This window comes from Urocitellus parryii, chromosome 10 (genome assembly GCF_045843805.1).
Source record: "Urocitellus parryii isolate mUroPar1 chromosome 10, mUroPar1.hap1, whole genome shotgun sequence".
Taxonomy (NCBI): domain Eukaryota; kingdom Metazoa; phylum Chordata; class Mammalia; order Rodentia; family Sciuridae; genus Urocitellus; species Urocitellus parryii.
Window position 1 is genome coordinate 76,214,987 of NC_135540.1, and position 13,957 is coordinate 76,228,943.

A 13,957-nucleotide genomic window follows, 5' to 3' on the forward strand; every position below is an offset into this window, starting at 1 on the left:
CTAGTCATTCATTCTACACTGAAACTGATTTTCTCGATTTTTGGGGGTTGTTTGTTTTGTTTTTGTTTTTCATATCTCAAATATTTCAGTCCTTATGAAAACTTCTACCAGATATTCTGTTGGAAGAGATAAAATGATAATCATTTTTACTAACTGTGAGTAGCTCTGGAATAAAATAATTTGAGAAGCCAATATTTTTATACAAATACCATGTTTGAATTAAAATATATGAATTCCAGTTTTTATTATTATTTTTGGCCCCCAAGTTTGTGTGAACCATAGGATTATACTCAGTCATTCACTCAGCAATAATTATCCAGCACTCACCACACACTAGATTGTTTTAGGTGCTGAAGTTGTAAACAACACGGAAAAACTCCTTCAGAGAGATGTTTCAGAGGTGAGAGATAACCAATAAACCATAAAAGTCATAAATCGCTGTCATTTAGTAATAGTTACTTTGAAGAAACATAAAGTAGACAAATGGAATAGGGAATATATTATTCCCTATATTTTGCATAAATGGTATGATCAGAGAACATCTCTCTTAAGGGGTGGCTGAAGAGAAAGCTGAAGTACAGAAGTGATCCGTGCAGATACTAGCAGGAAGAATGTTCATGACAAAAGGAATAGCAAGTACAGAGGCGCTAAGATATGGGATATGTATTACAAATTAAAGGAATAGCAAAAAGGGCAGTGTGAGTACAACAGAGTACATGAAGGACATTGTAACCAAGGAGGGTAACCAAGGACTCATGACCCTGCTCAGATCAGGCTACAGAAGCTAAATTGAGTACTTTAGCTGTTGCTCCAAGTATAATAGGAAGCCATTGATTAAAAATATGAAGGGCCATGATCTAATTTACAGTATAAAGGGATTACTCTGTAGAATAGGCTGTAGGAGTAAATGACCTGTCCAGAGACATTTATATCTATTTGAGATGAATATAATACAGATTTGGTTGTTAGTGATGATGAAAAGTCAGATATGGATATTTTCCAGCTTCTGACTTCAGGATTTGCTGCTGAATTAGATATGGAATATATAAGAAAGAAAAAACACGAATGGTGCCAAGTTACGTCCCAAGTGATTAGTAAATGATTGAAAAATGGATAGATGTAGGAGAAAAGTATCAAGAATTTGGTTTTAGAAATGTTAGTTTAAGGTGTAAATATTAACATCCACGTAGAACACTCTCACTGATTTTTATTTCAAATAAAAGTGAGGAAAAGTCATCAGTTGAGAGAGGAAGAAGAGAATATTGGAGCTTTGGAAAAAAAGAGGCAAAACAAGATATAAAAAACTCTGTAAGAAAATGAGTCATCAAGGTATGATCAGGGCACAAGAGATCAGTCAACTTGGTGGTGCAGTTACATGAGTATTGAGGTTGTATGCCAATGAGTGATTTTTTAACGTTGAACATAAAAGGAAGAGAAAGGTAATAGCCTTTAAAAGAGATAAAAGAAAGTGGTATGATTAGTGAGTTAAAATTATTGATTAGAGTCCATGAGTTATTTGAAGAAGGTTATTAGATGGGCTGTACTACAAACATCATGGGACACAAGACATAGGAAACCTTGGAGGTGGCATGTTTATTTTTAATAGCCAACATGACCATAGGAGTAGGTTGCCAGCTGAGATGGGAAAGAGGCCAGAATGTCGGAATACTTCTAAATCTATTTATCACCACCAAGAATAATGATAGGACTAGTGATTGAGAAACAAAGACTGAGTCAGGCACTTCAGTCTTTGATTAATAAGGGGGAATAGCTAATAACGCAATAAATATCTAGACAGCAGAGTAGTGGATGTTATGATTCCACAATATGCACCTGGGGGGAGCTGGCACCATTGGAGGAAGAGTCAACAAAGGTATGGAAGCTGAAATAAGAATTCAGGAGACTGTCTTTCCACTTCAAAGTCTCAATTTTTTTTTAGACCTATAAGAATTAAACAGGGGAACTACAGGGGAGGCAGTCTTCAGAGTATGCTGGACTTTTCAGAGAAGAGGTGGAAGACATAGATCTAACCCAATAAGACAGCATTATAGCAATGCATTAAATTACAACTGAATGTTCCTGTCTGCTATAATCTGTTTCTACCCACAGAATATTTCTGACACCAAGTATGTGGGTTTTTCTTCACTCAGCAACCAGTTCTCCCACTCTGCAGACACTAGCTGAGTGTCTTACAGTTTAATTCAACCTCAACACTATGTCCTTGGTGTTGGCATAAGATCCCACAAGTTAAAGGCTCAGCTCACAGCCCCCTGGGCTTTCTCTACTTCTAACTGACCAGCTGTAAATCTGGGATTTCCACAGCTGCCTTCTCAGGTTTGATAATTTGCTAGAATTACTGAGGGGCTTTTTGGAGATTTCATTAAATAGGGCATGACTGATTATTAACTCGGTCTTCGGGACATCTCCTTTCCCAAGAGGCTGATGGGAGTTGGGACTGAAAGTTCTAGGTTTCTAATTGAGGCTTGCCCTTTGGGGAGACCAACCCTCACCTGAAGCTATCTGGGATCCCACAGAGAATTTCTTGTTAGAATAAAAGATGTTTCATCACTGAGGAGGGATTTAAGAGCTCTGTGTTAGAAACCAAAGATAATCCTATCACCCAGGAAATTATGAGGATTTTAGAAGGTCTATGACAAGAACCAGGGTCAAAGACCAAATATTACAACAAAAGATTCTGTGAACATCCCAGACCCTAAGGAAATCACAAAGGATTTAAGAGTACTTTGTCAGGAAGCAGACTCTCTTCTCTGTGTGTACACACACACACACACAAAACCACACATATGTAACGCTGTGTAGTGCAGAGATTCTTCCAAGATGAAAACAATAAAATTTGTTTAAATTCTTGATACTTTACTTAATGTGAACTTTTTTTCCCATTAGCCTTAAAACAAATATTTTCTTCCCATTACTTTTTTTCTTCTCTCTTCTGTGTAGCAGACAATATGAAACACCCCTTGAAGGCAACTTAATTAATCAAGAGATCATGTTAAAACGGCAAGAAGAAGAAATGATGCAGCTGCAGGCCAGAATGGCCCTTAGACAGTCTCGATTGAGCCTGTATCCAGGAGACACAATCAAAGCTTCCATGCTAGACATCACCAGGGATCCATTAAGAGAAATTGCCCTAGAAACAGCCATGACCCAGAGAAAACTGAGGGTATGTTGATTCTCAGGTTACTGTGTCTAAACTTGCTCTCAGAGAACTGTTAGGGAAAGTACTTCAAAAATTGCTATGTGATATATCCCATGCTTTTATAATTATGTCAAAATGGATTCCAATGTCATATGTAACTAAAAAAGAAAAAAGAAAAAAATTGCTAATAGGTAACATATAAAAGTTTCTTGTGCATGAAACTGACCTTCCATATTAGTTTCCATTGGGATTACTAATTTTGGCAATATTTCGTTTTGGTCAAAAGATAACCACATTAGCTGCAAGCATCTTGAATCCTCACATTAAAATATCCAAAGGAAGGAGGGAGTAAGTCTGCATCTAATATCTCATTGGGGTGATTTTTTTTAAAGTGTATATATATTCTTCAATTTGGGTAGTTTTCTTTAAACATATGCCCTTAAATATATTTTTATCAACATGAGCTCAAAATGAACATTGTCTTCTTTTCTCATATAATATTGTGGACATTTTATAACTTTAGTAATATTAAGTACTCTATCATGTGTTTTTACTTGGTGTTATAATTTCTTGAGTACATTTCCAATTATTGGACATTTAAAATGTTTCTAACTTGTCATTGCTGTGTTTATAACCCCATGGCTAAATCTTTGTAGATAACATCCTTCAAGTAGAATAGCCAAATCAATCAATCACCAATTTGATGAGTGAGGTAGTATCTCATTTGTATGTAGTTTTAAAAATAATTCTTTAAAAGCAAACTAAATATTAATAAAGGTGATATATTAAGAAAATATGTTACTGTATTCTATTTTTTGGTTTTTAATTTTCTTTCTTTTTTTTTTTTTTGTTGATTGCTTCAAAGATTTATCATTTTTTTCCCCAAAGAATTATCTTAGCACATTTAAGTTGATAGAATTCAAATTTTCTTTATAGTATTCTAAGGAGTAGAAATAATATTGGGTGGTGAAAATCACTTTGAATTACAAATTAGAAAACTTTAATTATATTCTTTATCTGTTATAATACTTTGTATAAAATTTTAAACTTCTTTTTGCCTCATTGTTCTACTTTTATAGTTTTTTTTTCACCCCCCTTCAGTTCTGGGAAATGAATTCAGAGCCTTGTACATACTAGACAATGATTCTTCCACTGAACTACATCCAGCCCTAATTTTTTTTTGGGGGGGGGATGGGAATGTGGAATTCAATTGTAATTTAAGACATTGCCTAATTTTAAAGTTTTTAGGTTCCAATAGATATAACTGAATTTGAGCCAAAAGGAAGGCTTTATTAATTTATCATTATGACCAATATCTATGTTAAAACTAGGTAATAATTAGGGCACCATATGAATAGTTTGGGCTTCCAATATAATAATTCAGTCAGCAGCATATAGGGCACTCACATATACATAGCTTTTTCCTAAACTATGGTTTTAGAGAAGTAATTTAGAGCTTTGGTTCATTTGGTGTAATTCAGAAATTATAGATTGTGTTTTTATAGTATGCCACTATTGTGTATTATCTAAAAATCTGTGTTTCCTTTTTAGGCAATCGATTTCTCATTATTTTGAAGCAAACATATCTTCACCAGAAGCAAACTGTATCAATGATTAGATACTTTGAACTACTGGTTATTAAAAGACCACATAGTGTTTTTACTCTGAAAAGATCACAGGTTATATTTTTGAGGCAGAATAGGAGTACTAGTGTGTAGAAGAATAACTTCACAATTGAATTAGTATTCTTTCCCAAAACATACATTTCATTTTTTTTCTATTCACCTTTTGGTACAAATACATTTTAACTAGCTTATACCCTCTTACCCTAGTTGATCTTTACTAGATGCTGTTTCCCATGGCAGACCATTTTCATTTTTTCTACTGTTTCTGTTCCTTAAAGTGTATACTAATGTTCCCGTGACTATCAATGATCCCTTAATGTTAAACTTTTACTTAAATTGTATGTGTCACATGTTCCACATGGTTAATTGGACAGAATTCCCACACCAAGCAACCAAATGAGCTGTAAAACAAAATGCAAAGAAGAAACCAAGACAAACAAAACTCTCGGAAGCTCCAGTAGTTCAGACAAATGCATATATACACACATACACCTCCTGTATTCAACCTCAAGGCCCTGCTTTCCTTTAGCCTTTTGCCTCAGACATAATCTTTCAGACTATTTTCAGTTCTGCTCCCACCTGGAGTTTAACTTTTTTATCTCCTAAATCAGTGTTCCCCTCCTGGCTAAAGTCCTGGATATATAAGAAAAGAAAGGAAACAGTAGATTGAGTTCAGAGTATAGGCTCCACTCTCCCCGTTCCTTTGAGTCCCCCCATTTCTTAAGATATTTTCTTGTTGGGAGCATCTGTGTGGGCCAGAGACTATGTGATCTCCATATTGTCCTTAGTTGTCACTATTTAAAACAAATAAGTGCAGCATTGCAAGGTTCCAATAACATGATTAAGATATGGATGATAGATAGTTTTTGTAGTCACAAGATAGATGTTTATTAACTTTGACACATTGGATGTAGATTAAATATCACTTTCTAAAACAATGATATTCTCTTCACTCACTTCATAGATTAACAATATTAAACTAATTTAAAAAAATTTTTTCTTAGTTGTAGATAAACACAATACCTTTATTTATTTATTTTTATGCGGTGCTGAGGATCAAGCCCAGTGCCTCACATGTTCTAGGCCAGTGCTGAGCCTCAACCCCAGCCCCAATATTAAACTGAATCTTTACATGAGCTTGATAACTTTATATTGCTTCAATAATTAAAATTACATTTATTTTTATTAATTTATTGTGGCATGGGGGATCAAACTTAGGGCCTTAAGCATGATAAGGATGTAGTACTCTATCACTGAGTGACACTTCCAGACCAAGCTTACTCTTTTTTTTTTTTTAAAAAAAGACTCTGAATCTATCTGAAGGCCAAATAATGAAAACCAGTTAAATAAATGAATAAATAAATAAATAAATAAATAAATAAATAAATAAAACAAACCTGGGCATTTTATGACATTCCTGGTAGAAAACAAACATGAGGGAAATTGAAATTTTGTGTAAGGAGGCCTGTCTCATTCCAGCATGCTTTCACTGAAAGTCTCCACGTTTGTTTTATATCATCTAGTTCTAATGTAGTGCCTTTATATGTAATTTATTAAGATTTTTTCAAGGAAAGAGCTAGAATAAATTGTCAAAATCATTGATTCTACTTATATGATTTGCAGAACTTCTTTGGCCCTGAGTTTGTGAAAATGACAATTGAACCATACATATCTTTGGATTTGCCACGGTCTATCCTTGTAAGTAATAAAACCAATTCTGGTCACTCTTAGGAAATAATTTGAGCAATTCTGTTTTAAAAGTTGGTTTAAATACTTATAATATTTACTTTAATAAATGCCATTTACTTTTCTCAATTATAGAACAAGAAAGGGAAGAATGAGGATAACCGGAGAAAAGTAAACATAATGCTTCTGAACGGACAGAGATTGGAACTGACCTGTGATACCAAAACTATATGTAAAGATGTGTTTGATATGGTTGTAGCCCATATTGGCTTAGTGGAGCATCATTTGTTTGCTCTAGCTACCCTTAAAGGTACCAATACATTTTAAACTCAGAGTACAGAGTGAAAACTTGGCAACAAGCTGTCTTTCTGTACCTATAATGCCTCACTTTATTTTGGGAAATATTAACTTAATGAACAAATCAGCACTCAGAAGTAGAAGTGCTATCTTTGTATAAATTTAGTGGGTTTTTTTTTTTTTTTAAATTTTGGGTTGTGCTTTTTGAAACAGTCTTGCTGTGTTGCTCAGTCTCAAACTCCTGGGTTCACACAGTCCTTTCACCTCAGCCTCTCTAGCAGCTGGGGTTATAGACATGTGCCACCAAACTTGATAAAAATAAAATATAAAATTTTGCTGTTACATTTCAGGACCATTTCATAACTGTTAACTGCATGTATTTGTGTGTTTATATGTGGGGGCGGCGCTAAGCATTCTGTACAAATTAAATATTATTGACTAACCCTTTTAGTTAGAGTCCATAATGGTTAAATGATGACATTAAAATATAAAAATAAAGCGATGGTTTTCATTCTTCCAAGGTTTCAGATGGTAGCTCAATAATAATAAAGAGCTAGTATTTGTTGAAGTAATGCCATGTATTACTTGCCCTACCAAGTGTTTTATATTCATTTTGTCATCTGATCCTTATAACATTCCTATAAGCAGTAACTGGCATTATCCTTACCTAATAAGCGAGAAAACTGATATCCAGAAAGGAAAATGATGTTTTCAATATTACACAGGTAGTAAATGGTGTGACCAGGAGTTGATCCAGGTCTGTCTTTAGAAGCCACTATTTAAAAAAAAAAAAAAAAAAAAAATTGAACTGTATTGCCAAGTATAGTGGTGCATGCTTGTAATTCCAGCAACTTGAGAGACTGAGGCTGGAGGATCACAAGTTCAAGGCTACTCTCAGCAACTTAATGGGACACTCCGTGTTTCACAGTAAAAAATAAGGTCTGGGAAAGTAGCTCAGTAGTAAAGTGCCCCTGGGTTCAACTCCAGTAATAAAACAAAACAAAAAAAGAACCGTACTTCCTCTATCCATATGTAGTGCCTTAGAGCTCCCTGCCATGCTTCATAACAGTCTTGTTTTATATTCTTGTCTAATACTATTTTGTGCAAGTCAGACTGAAAAATGACGAAAACAAAGAGAAACTTTTCATTTAATCTGAACATTTTTTTCATTCTGTTTTAGATAATGAGTATTTCTTTGTTGAATCTGATTTAAAATTAACCAAAGTGGCCCCAGAGGGATGGAAAGAAGAACCAAAGAAAAAGAGTAAAGCCACTGTTAATTTCACTTTGTTTTTCCGAATTAAATTTTTCATGGATGATGTTAGTCTGATACAGTGAGTACACAAGGGTTTCTCGTTTTTCCTTTTGGCCCCTGCTATTTTGACTCTTTAGCTTACTGATACTGAATTGATTCTGATCATTGATGATTTCTAATTTTTTGTAAAACAAGCAGCAGAGGTCCTCCCTTTCCTTGGTTTTGTTTCCACAATTTCAGTTACCCACGGTGAACCATGATCAGAAAATATTAAATGAAATCCAGAAATAAACAATTGATACATTTTAAAAATCGTACCCCCTTCTGAGTAACATAATGAAGACTTGTGCCAACTTGCTTTGCCCTGCACAGGGTGTGAATCATGCCTTTGTCTAGTGTATCCACACTGTATGCTCCACCTGCCTTTTAGCCACTTAGTGGCTTCCTTGGTGATCAGATCAGCTATTGTGGCATCTCAGTACTTGTGTTCAGGCAACCTTTATTTAATAGTGGCCCCAAAACATAAGTATAGAGATGCTGGCAATTTGGACATGCCAAAGAGAAGTTGCACAGTGCTTTCTTTAAATAAAAGATGAAAGGTCTCAAGAAAGGAAAAAAATCTCATAAGCTGATGTTGCTAATATATACAGTAAGTTATTGTTGTTAATCTCTTACTGTGCCTAGTTTATAAATTAAATTCCATCATAGCCATGTATATTTAAGAAAAAACAGCATATGTAAGGTCTCGTATTATATATGGTTTCAGTTATCCACTGGGGTCTTAGAACATATCCCCTACAGAAAAGGATCTTCATTATTTCCTTCAACATGGTTTATTTAGTTCTTGTACCTCTTAATAGCTTAATAGCAGACTTAATAATAAACTATCTGAGAAATAAATTTCTATTCCTGTAATAAAAAATTACCCCAAGATTCAAGATCAAATGCCAAGCTGTTCCTGTTTATTTTCTTTCAGACACACTCTCACCTGTCATCAGTATTACCTTCAGCTGCGCAAAGACATTTTGGAGGAGAGGATGCACTGCGACGATGAGACTGCCTTATTGCTGGCGTCCTTGGCTCTCCAGGCTGAGTATGGGGATTACCAACCAGAGGTAGGATTTATTGTTTTCTCCAAAACCGCTTTTGTATTGGTGTTCTTATTCTTAGCATAATTAAAGACTAAGCCTGGTTGAAATGATTGATGTTTAGATCCAAAGACTTAAGAGACTAGTTTGGTGCCTAGTTCCCCAACTATATTAATGATATACAATTGTGCAACTGGGATTTATTTTTCTGTTTAAAATTATTCTGTCTTTGAATTCAAGTATATGTAGCACTTAATCCTTTTCCCACGTTCTAACTAATAGAGACTAAACAGAGAAGTTATTATTGAAATATGGATTAAAGGGATCTTTTTGTCTTCAGCATGGATTTACGCAGTGAGGGCTGGCACATAGCAGGGTTTTTAGATGTTCAGAGCCTCATATTCCTAAATGTGAACTATATAAGAGCCTGTGTCACTAGATCAATGTCCTTCACAACATTAATGCTTAACTATCATGGCATGGGACCTTTGAATGTCTCTCTCCTAAAGTTGCCAGTGAGTTCAGTTAGTCTCCCTCACTCAATAGAAAAGAAATACTGATGCACTTCCTCTAAAAATCATTCCCCAGAGAGAAAATTAGAAATAGAAATATTCCATGTACTAGCCAAGGCAAGAACGTTAAAATAAGAGGAAGAGGGTTCACTCCAGTGAAAATCAAATAGAACCACTTACAAAACCAGTCTTCTTTCTAGGTTCATGGTGTGTCTTACTTTAGACTGGAACATTATTTGCCTGCCAGAGTGATGGAGAAACTTGATTTATCATATATTAAAGAAGAGTTACCCAAACTGCATAATACCTATGTGGGAGCTTCTGAAAAAGAGACAGAGTTAGAATTTTTAAAGGTAAGCATGCAGGACTACAAATGATAAATACTGCGACTCTTTCAAAAAATCAGCAAGGGTTATTGGAGGATACACATCTAAAACCTTAGGTACCATTAACTGATACTGCACATCATCCTATCTCACTTATTACTGACTGAAACTGTGGTGTTTGAATTCTTGCTTTATAAAAGAGAGAACTAAAGTTCCAAGAGGACATTCCCAAAGTCAGTAGCTACTATAGATGCAAAATTACTATTTGAATCTGTATCTGGCTTTGAACTCTGCTTTTTTCCTATCCGATTCTCTCAAAATCAAAGTACATTATAAAGAAGAAACCATTGAATTTGTTGACTAAATCTGAGAGGCAAGTTCATACTCATTCTAGAATTGTTTTGTTTTTTCTAATAAGCCTAAAATTCAGTTAACATCATTTTTAAAACTCTCTCTCCCCTAAAAGGTCACTAATTCATATAGGGGTAGAGTCAGAAAAAATTGGCTTTGGTTTGAGTTCTGCCAAGTTTCCTGTGAGACAAATAGTAAGGCATTTGTGATCAAGAAAGATAATACCATACAAGCTTCCAATGCAAATAGCGAATGTGTTTTGTTGATAAAAAGAAACTTTGAAAACGTTCTCCTGTTTCAGCTCCCTAGGATGTACAGTATGCCTTCTATTTGCTGATCCATATTTTAGAGAGCCAAGTTTCTCAAACCTACAAAAATCTATGAAGGTGCTTCATTCACAGAACTATACCACCTTTAAACTAGGATTCATGGTAAGAAAGCCAAGGTGGTTTGTTTTGTCTAAGTCCACATTTAAAGATAGTAGTGCATTTTATATTTGTAGGATATAAATTATCAAATTATATTTTTACCAACAAAGAAGGCCAGTGGGCCCAGTAAAAAGAATTTGCCCTGGGATTTGTAGGCAGATAGTCTTGCATTTCAATTCTTGTTTCAACTAGCCTGGTGACCTTGGACAATATATTCAACCTCTCTGAGTTTCAGTTTTCTTCCTGTAAATAGCATGCCTAATGCATATTATGTTACCCTACTCTTTTTGATAATATATCCTGCTACTCCTTTTCTCTTTAGCGTCTTTCTAAAATTTTTAGGTTATTAACACAACCTTAAAAGGTTAGTGTTCTGCTTTATATCACCTTGTCTTTGAAAGACATTGGTATCTTTTTGCTAATCTACTTTGTTGAGGTATAATTTACATAACATCAAATGTATCACTTTTCAGTGTTTCCACGAGTTTCCAAAAATATATACAGTAGAGCAACCACCTCTGTAGTCACGATAAAGAACAGTTTACAAATTATGCTATGTATGTATATGAATATACCACAGTGAATTCCACCTTTATGTTTATCTATGAAGCATCAGTTAAAAAAAAAAATAGTAAGCAAACAGAAGGAAGACCAGTAGAGTAAAGGAAGGAGAATGGTTGAGAAATGGAGATTGTAATGGAGCAAATTATATTCCATGCACATTTGATTATGTCAAATGAACCACACTATTATGTATAACTCTAATGCACTAATAAAATATTTAAAAAAATAAAAAGAAGAAGGTTTGCCAAACCATGGCCTACCAATTTTGTAAATAAAGTTTTATTAGAACTTGGCCATGCTCATTGTTTATACATTGTCTATATATCTACTTTCACAATACCAACAGCATAGTTGAGTAGTTAAACAGCAGCAAGCTTGCAGCCCATAAAGCCTAAAATATTCATTGCCTGGCTCTTTACAGAGAAAAATGTTCCAAACACTGATGAGACCTATTTCCAATACATACAAAAAAGTTCCTTGCTTCCTGTCACAGTGAGTTCTCGTCCACCAGACCTATTCCCTGGCAACTACTGTCTGCTATTACCCTAGTTTTTTCATTTCTCTAATTGCATATTTAAAAAAAAAAAAAAATCTTACATATGCAGTCTTTTGTTTCTGGCTTTTTAACTTCAAGTAATACTTTTGATATTCATCCATTGTGTGGTATGTATCATTAGGTGGCTTTTTCTTTCCTTTATTTTATTTTTATGTGGTGCTGAGGATCTAACCCAGTGTTTCATATATGCTAGGCAAACACTCTACCACTGAGCCACAACTTTAGCCCATTAGGTGTTTTTTTTTTTTAATTAATATTTCTGAGTAGTTTACCTTTGTGCAGAATTAAAATTTGTTTATTCCTTCCTTAGTGGTTCTAAACATCCCAATACGTATTTTTGTGTGAACATAGTTTTTATTTCTCTTGAGTGAATACCCAACAGTAGCATTGCTGGGACCTATTGGAAGTATGTTTTACTTTGTTAAAAACTGTCAAACTGTTCTCCAAAATGGCTGTACAATTTTGTAGTCTTCCTCCCAGCAGTATATGAGAATTCAGTTGTTCCTTGTTCTCAATAACACTTGGAATTTCTAGTGTTTTTCATTTTAGTCCTAGAAATAAGTGAGTAGTAGTATATCATTATAGGTTCTATATCTCTCTAATTTATACTGAGCATCTTTTTGTTTTTATTTGCCATTTATATCTTATTTGTTATGTGTCTAATAAAAACCTCTTGCCCATTTTTCTCTCTGGTTTGATGTCTCCTTATTGCTAAAAGCACATGTTCTTTATGTTCTGAATACAATTCCTTTGTCAGATATGTGTTTTATGTATATTTATTTCTCATGTTGCTGAGGGGATTTTTTTGGTTTTGTTTTTTATGATGCTAAGGATCAAACCCAGTAAAGTTTTAATTTATCAATTTTTTCTCCTATGATTCATGTTTTTCCTGTCCCATCTAAGAAATCTTTGCCTAACCCAAGGTTACAAATATTTTCCGAGACTTACACATTTAGTTCCTGTATTTAGGCCTGTGATCCACATTAGATTAATTTTCATATATCTGGTGAATAAGTGTTGAGATTTATTTTTTGAAATGTGGATCCAAATTATTCCAGCAACATTTGTTGAAAACTATCTTTTTCACCTTAAACTACATTGGCACAAGTACAACTTCTATATTTCTATGTCTTCATTTATCAAAGTAGTCTTATATTGTTCCAACAGGTCTGCCAAAGATTAACAGAATATGGAGTTCATTTTCACCGAGTGCACCCTGAGAAAAAGTCACAAACAGGAATATTGCTTGGAGTTTGTTCTAAAGGTGTCCTTGTGTTCGAAGTTCACAATGGAATTCGTACATTGGTCCTTCGTTTTCCATGGAGGGAAACCAAGAAGATTTCTTTTTCTGTATGTACCTTTTAACCTGTTTTTATTATATTTTAAAATGAATGTTGCCAATTTCCAATGTAACACATTAACTTTAAGTAAACTTTAGACCCTACCATTTAGTCAGGCTACCATATCTTAATACTATTTAACTCTTTCTTCTTAGTTGTAGGAAGTATTACTGAGATTTTATTTGTTTCTTGTTTTCTCAGGAGGTGATTTTTCAAAGCTTAAGACACATTCCTAGCTGGTTATATGCTCAATTAACTTTTTAGTTAAATTACAACCAAGTTGGATTCTCTGTTAAGTCAAACTTATTTGAGTCATAACTTCTCATATGGAGAAACTCCCCACATGTTTTAAAGATACATAATTAGATTAATCCCCATAAACCTTTTGTAGCTCAGGAATGGATCCCTTATAGTATGAATTTTAAAGGTCCAGAGATTTGTTGGATTTTATAAACTAGTCCTATGACTTTCTGCAGTGATAGGTTTTAGTGTCTACTTTCTATGAAGTTCGAAAAGTGATTCTTAGAAAAACGTTTATGGAAGAAAGTGAGCTCTAAAAGCACATTTTGATATTGAACACAGTGTATCTGAACATTCAGTGCCACTAGCAAACCCCAGAAGTGAATAAAAAAGTATATACATTTGGGTATTTATTTTTCTAATTTTATTCAGGGATTACTGACAACTTTAGATGTTATCTGGGCTGAAATGTATTCTTATGAGGAGTTCAAGATATCAAGGTCATGGTGGATTCTGGATAATATTCAACGTA

At 34.2% G+C, this 13,957-nt stretch overlaps 1 protein-coding gene across 1 annotated transcript in view; it reads left to right on the forward strand.

The window, feature by feature from the left end:
• The window catches only part of Ptpn13 (protein tyrosine phosphatase non-receptor type 13), a 190,216-nt gene that overhangs the window by 109,783 nt on the left and 66,476 nt on the right, over nucleotides 1–13,957 (forward strand). Inside the window, exons 10-16 of the mRNA XM_026413769.2 lie at nucleotides 2,959–3,181; nucleotides 6,406–6,480; nucleotides 6,604–6,778; nucleotides 7,946–8,099; nucleotides 8,997–9,135; nucleotides 9,821–9,973; nucleotides 13,013–13,195. Of these exons, the coding sequence (XP_026269554.2) occupies nucleotides 2,959–3,181; nucleotides 6,406–6,480; nucleotides 6,604–6,778; nucleotides 7,946–8,099; nucleotides 8,997–9,135; nucleotides 9,821–9,973; nucleotides 13,013–13,195 (1,102 nt within the window). The remainder of the gene's footprint in view (nucleotides 1–2,958; nucleotides 3,182–6,405; nucleotides 6,481–6,603; nucleotides 6,779–7,945; nucleotides 8,100–8,996; nucleotides 9,136–9,820; nucleotides 9,974–13,012; nucleotides 13,196–13,957) is intronic.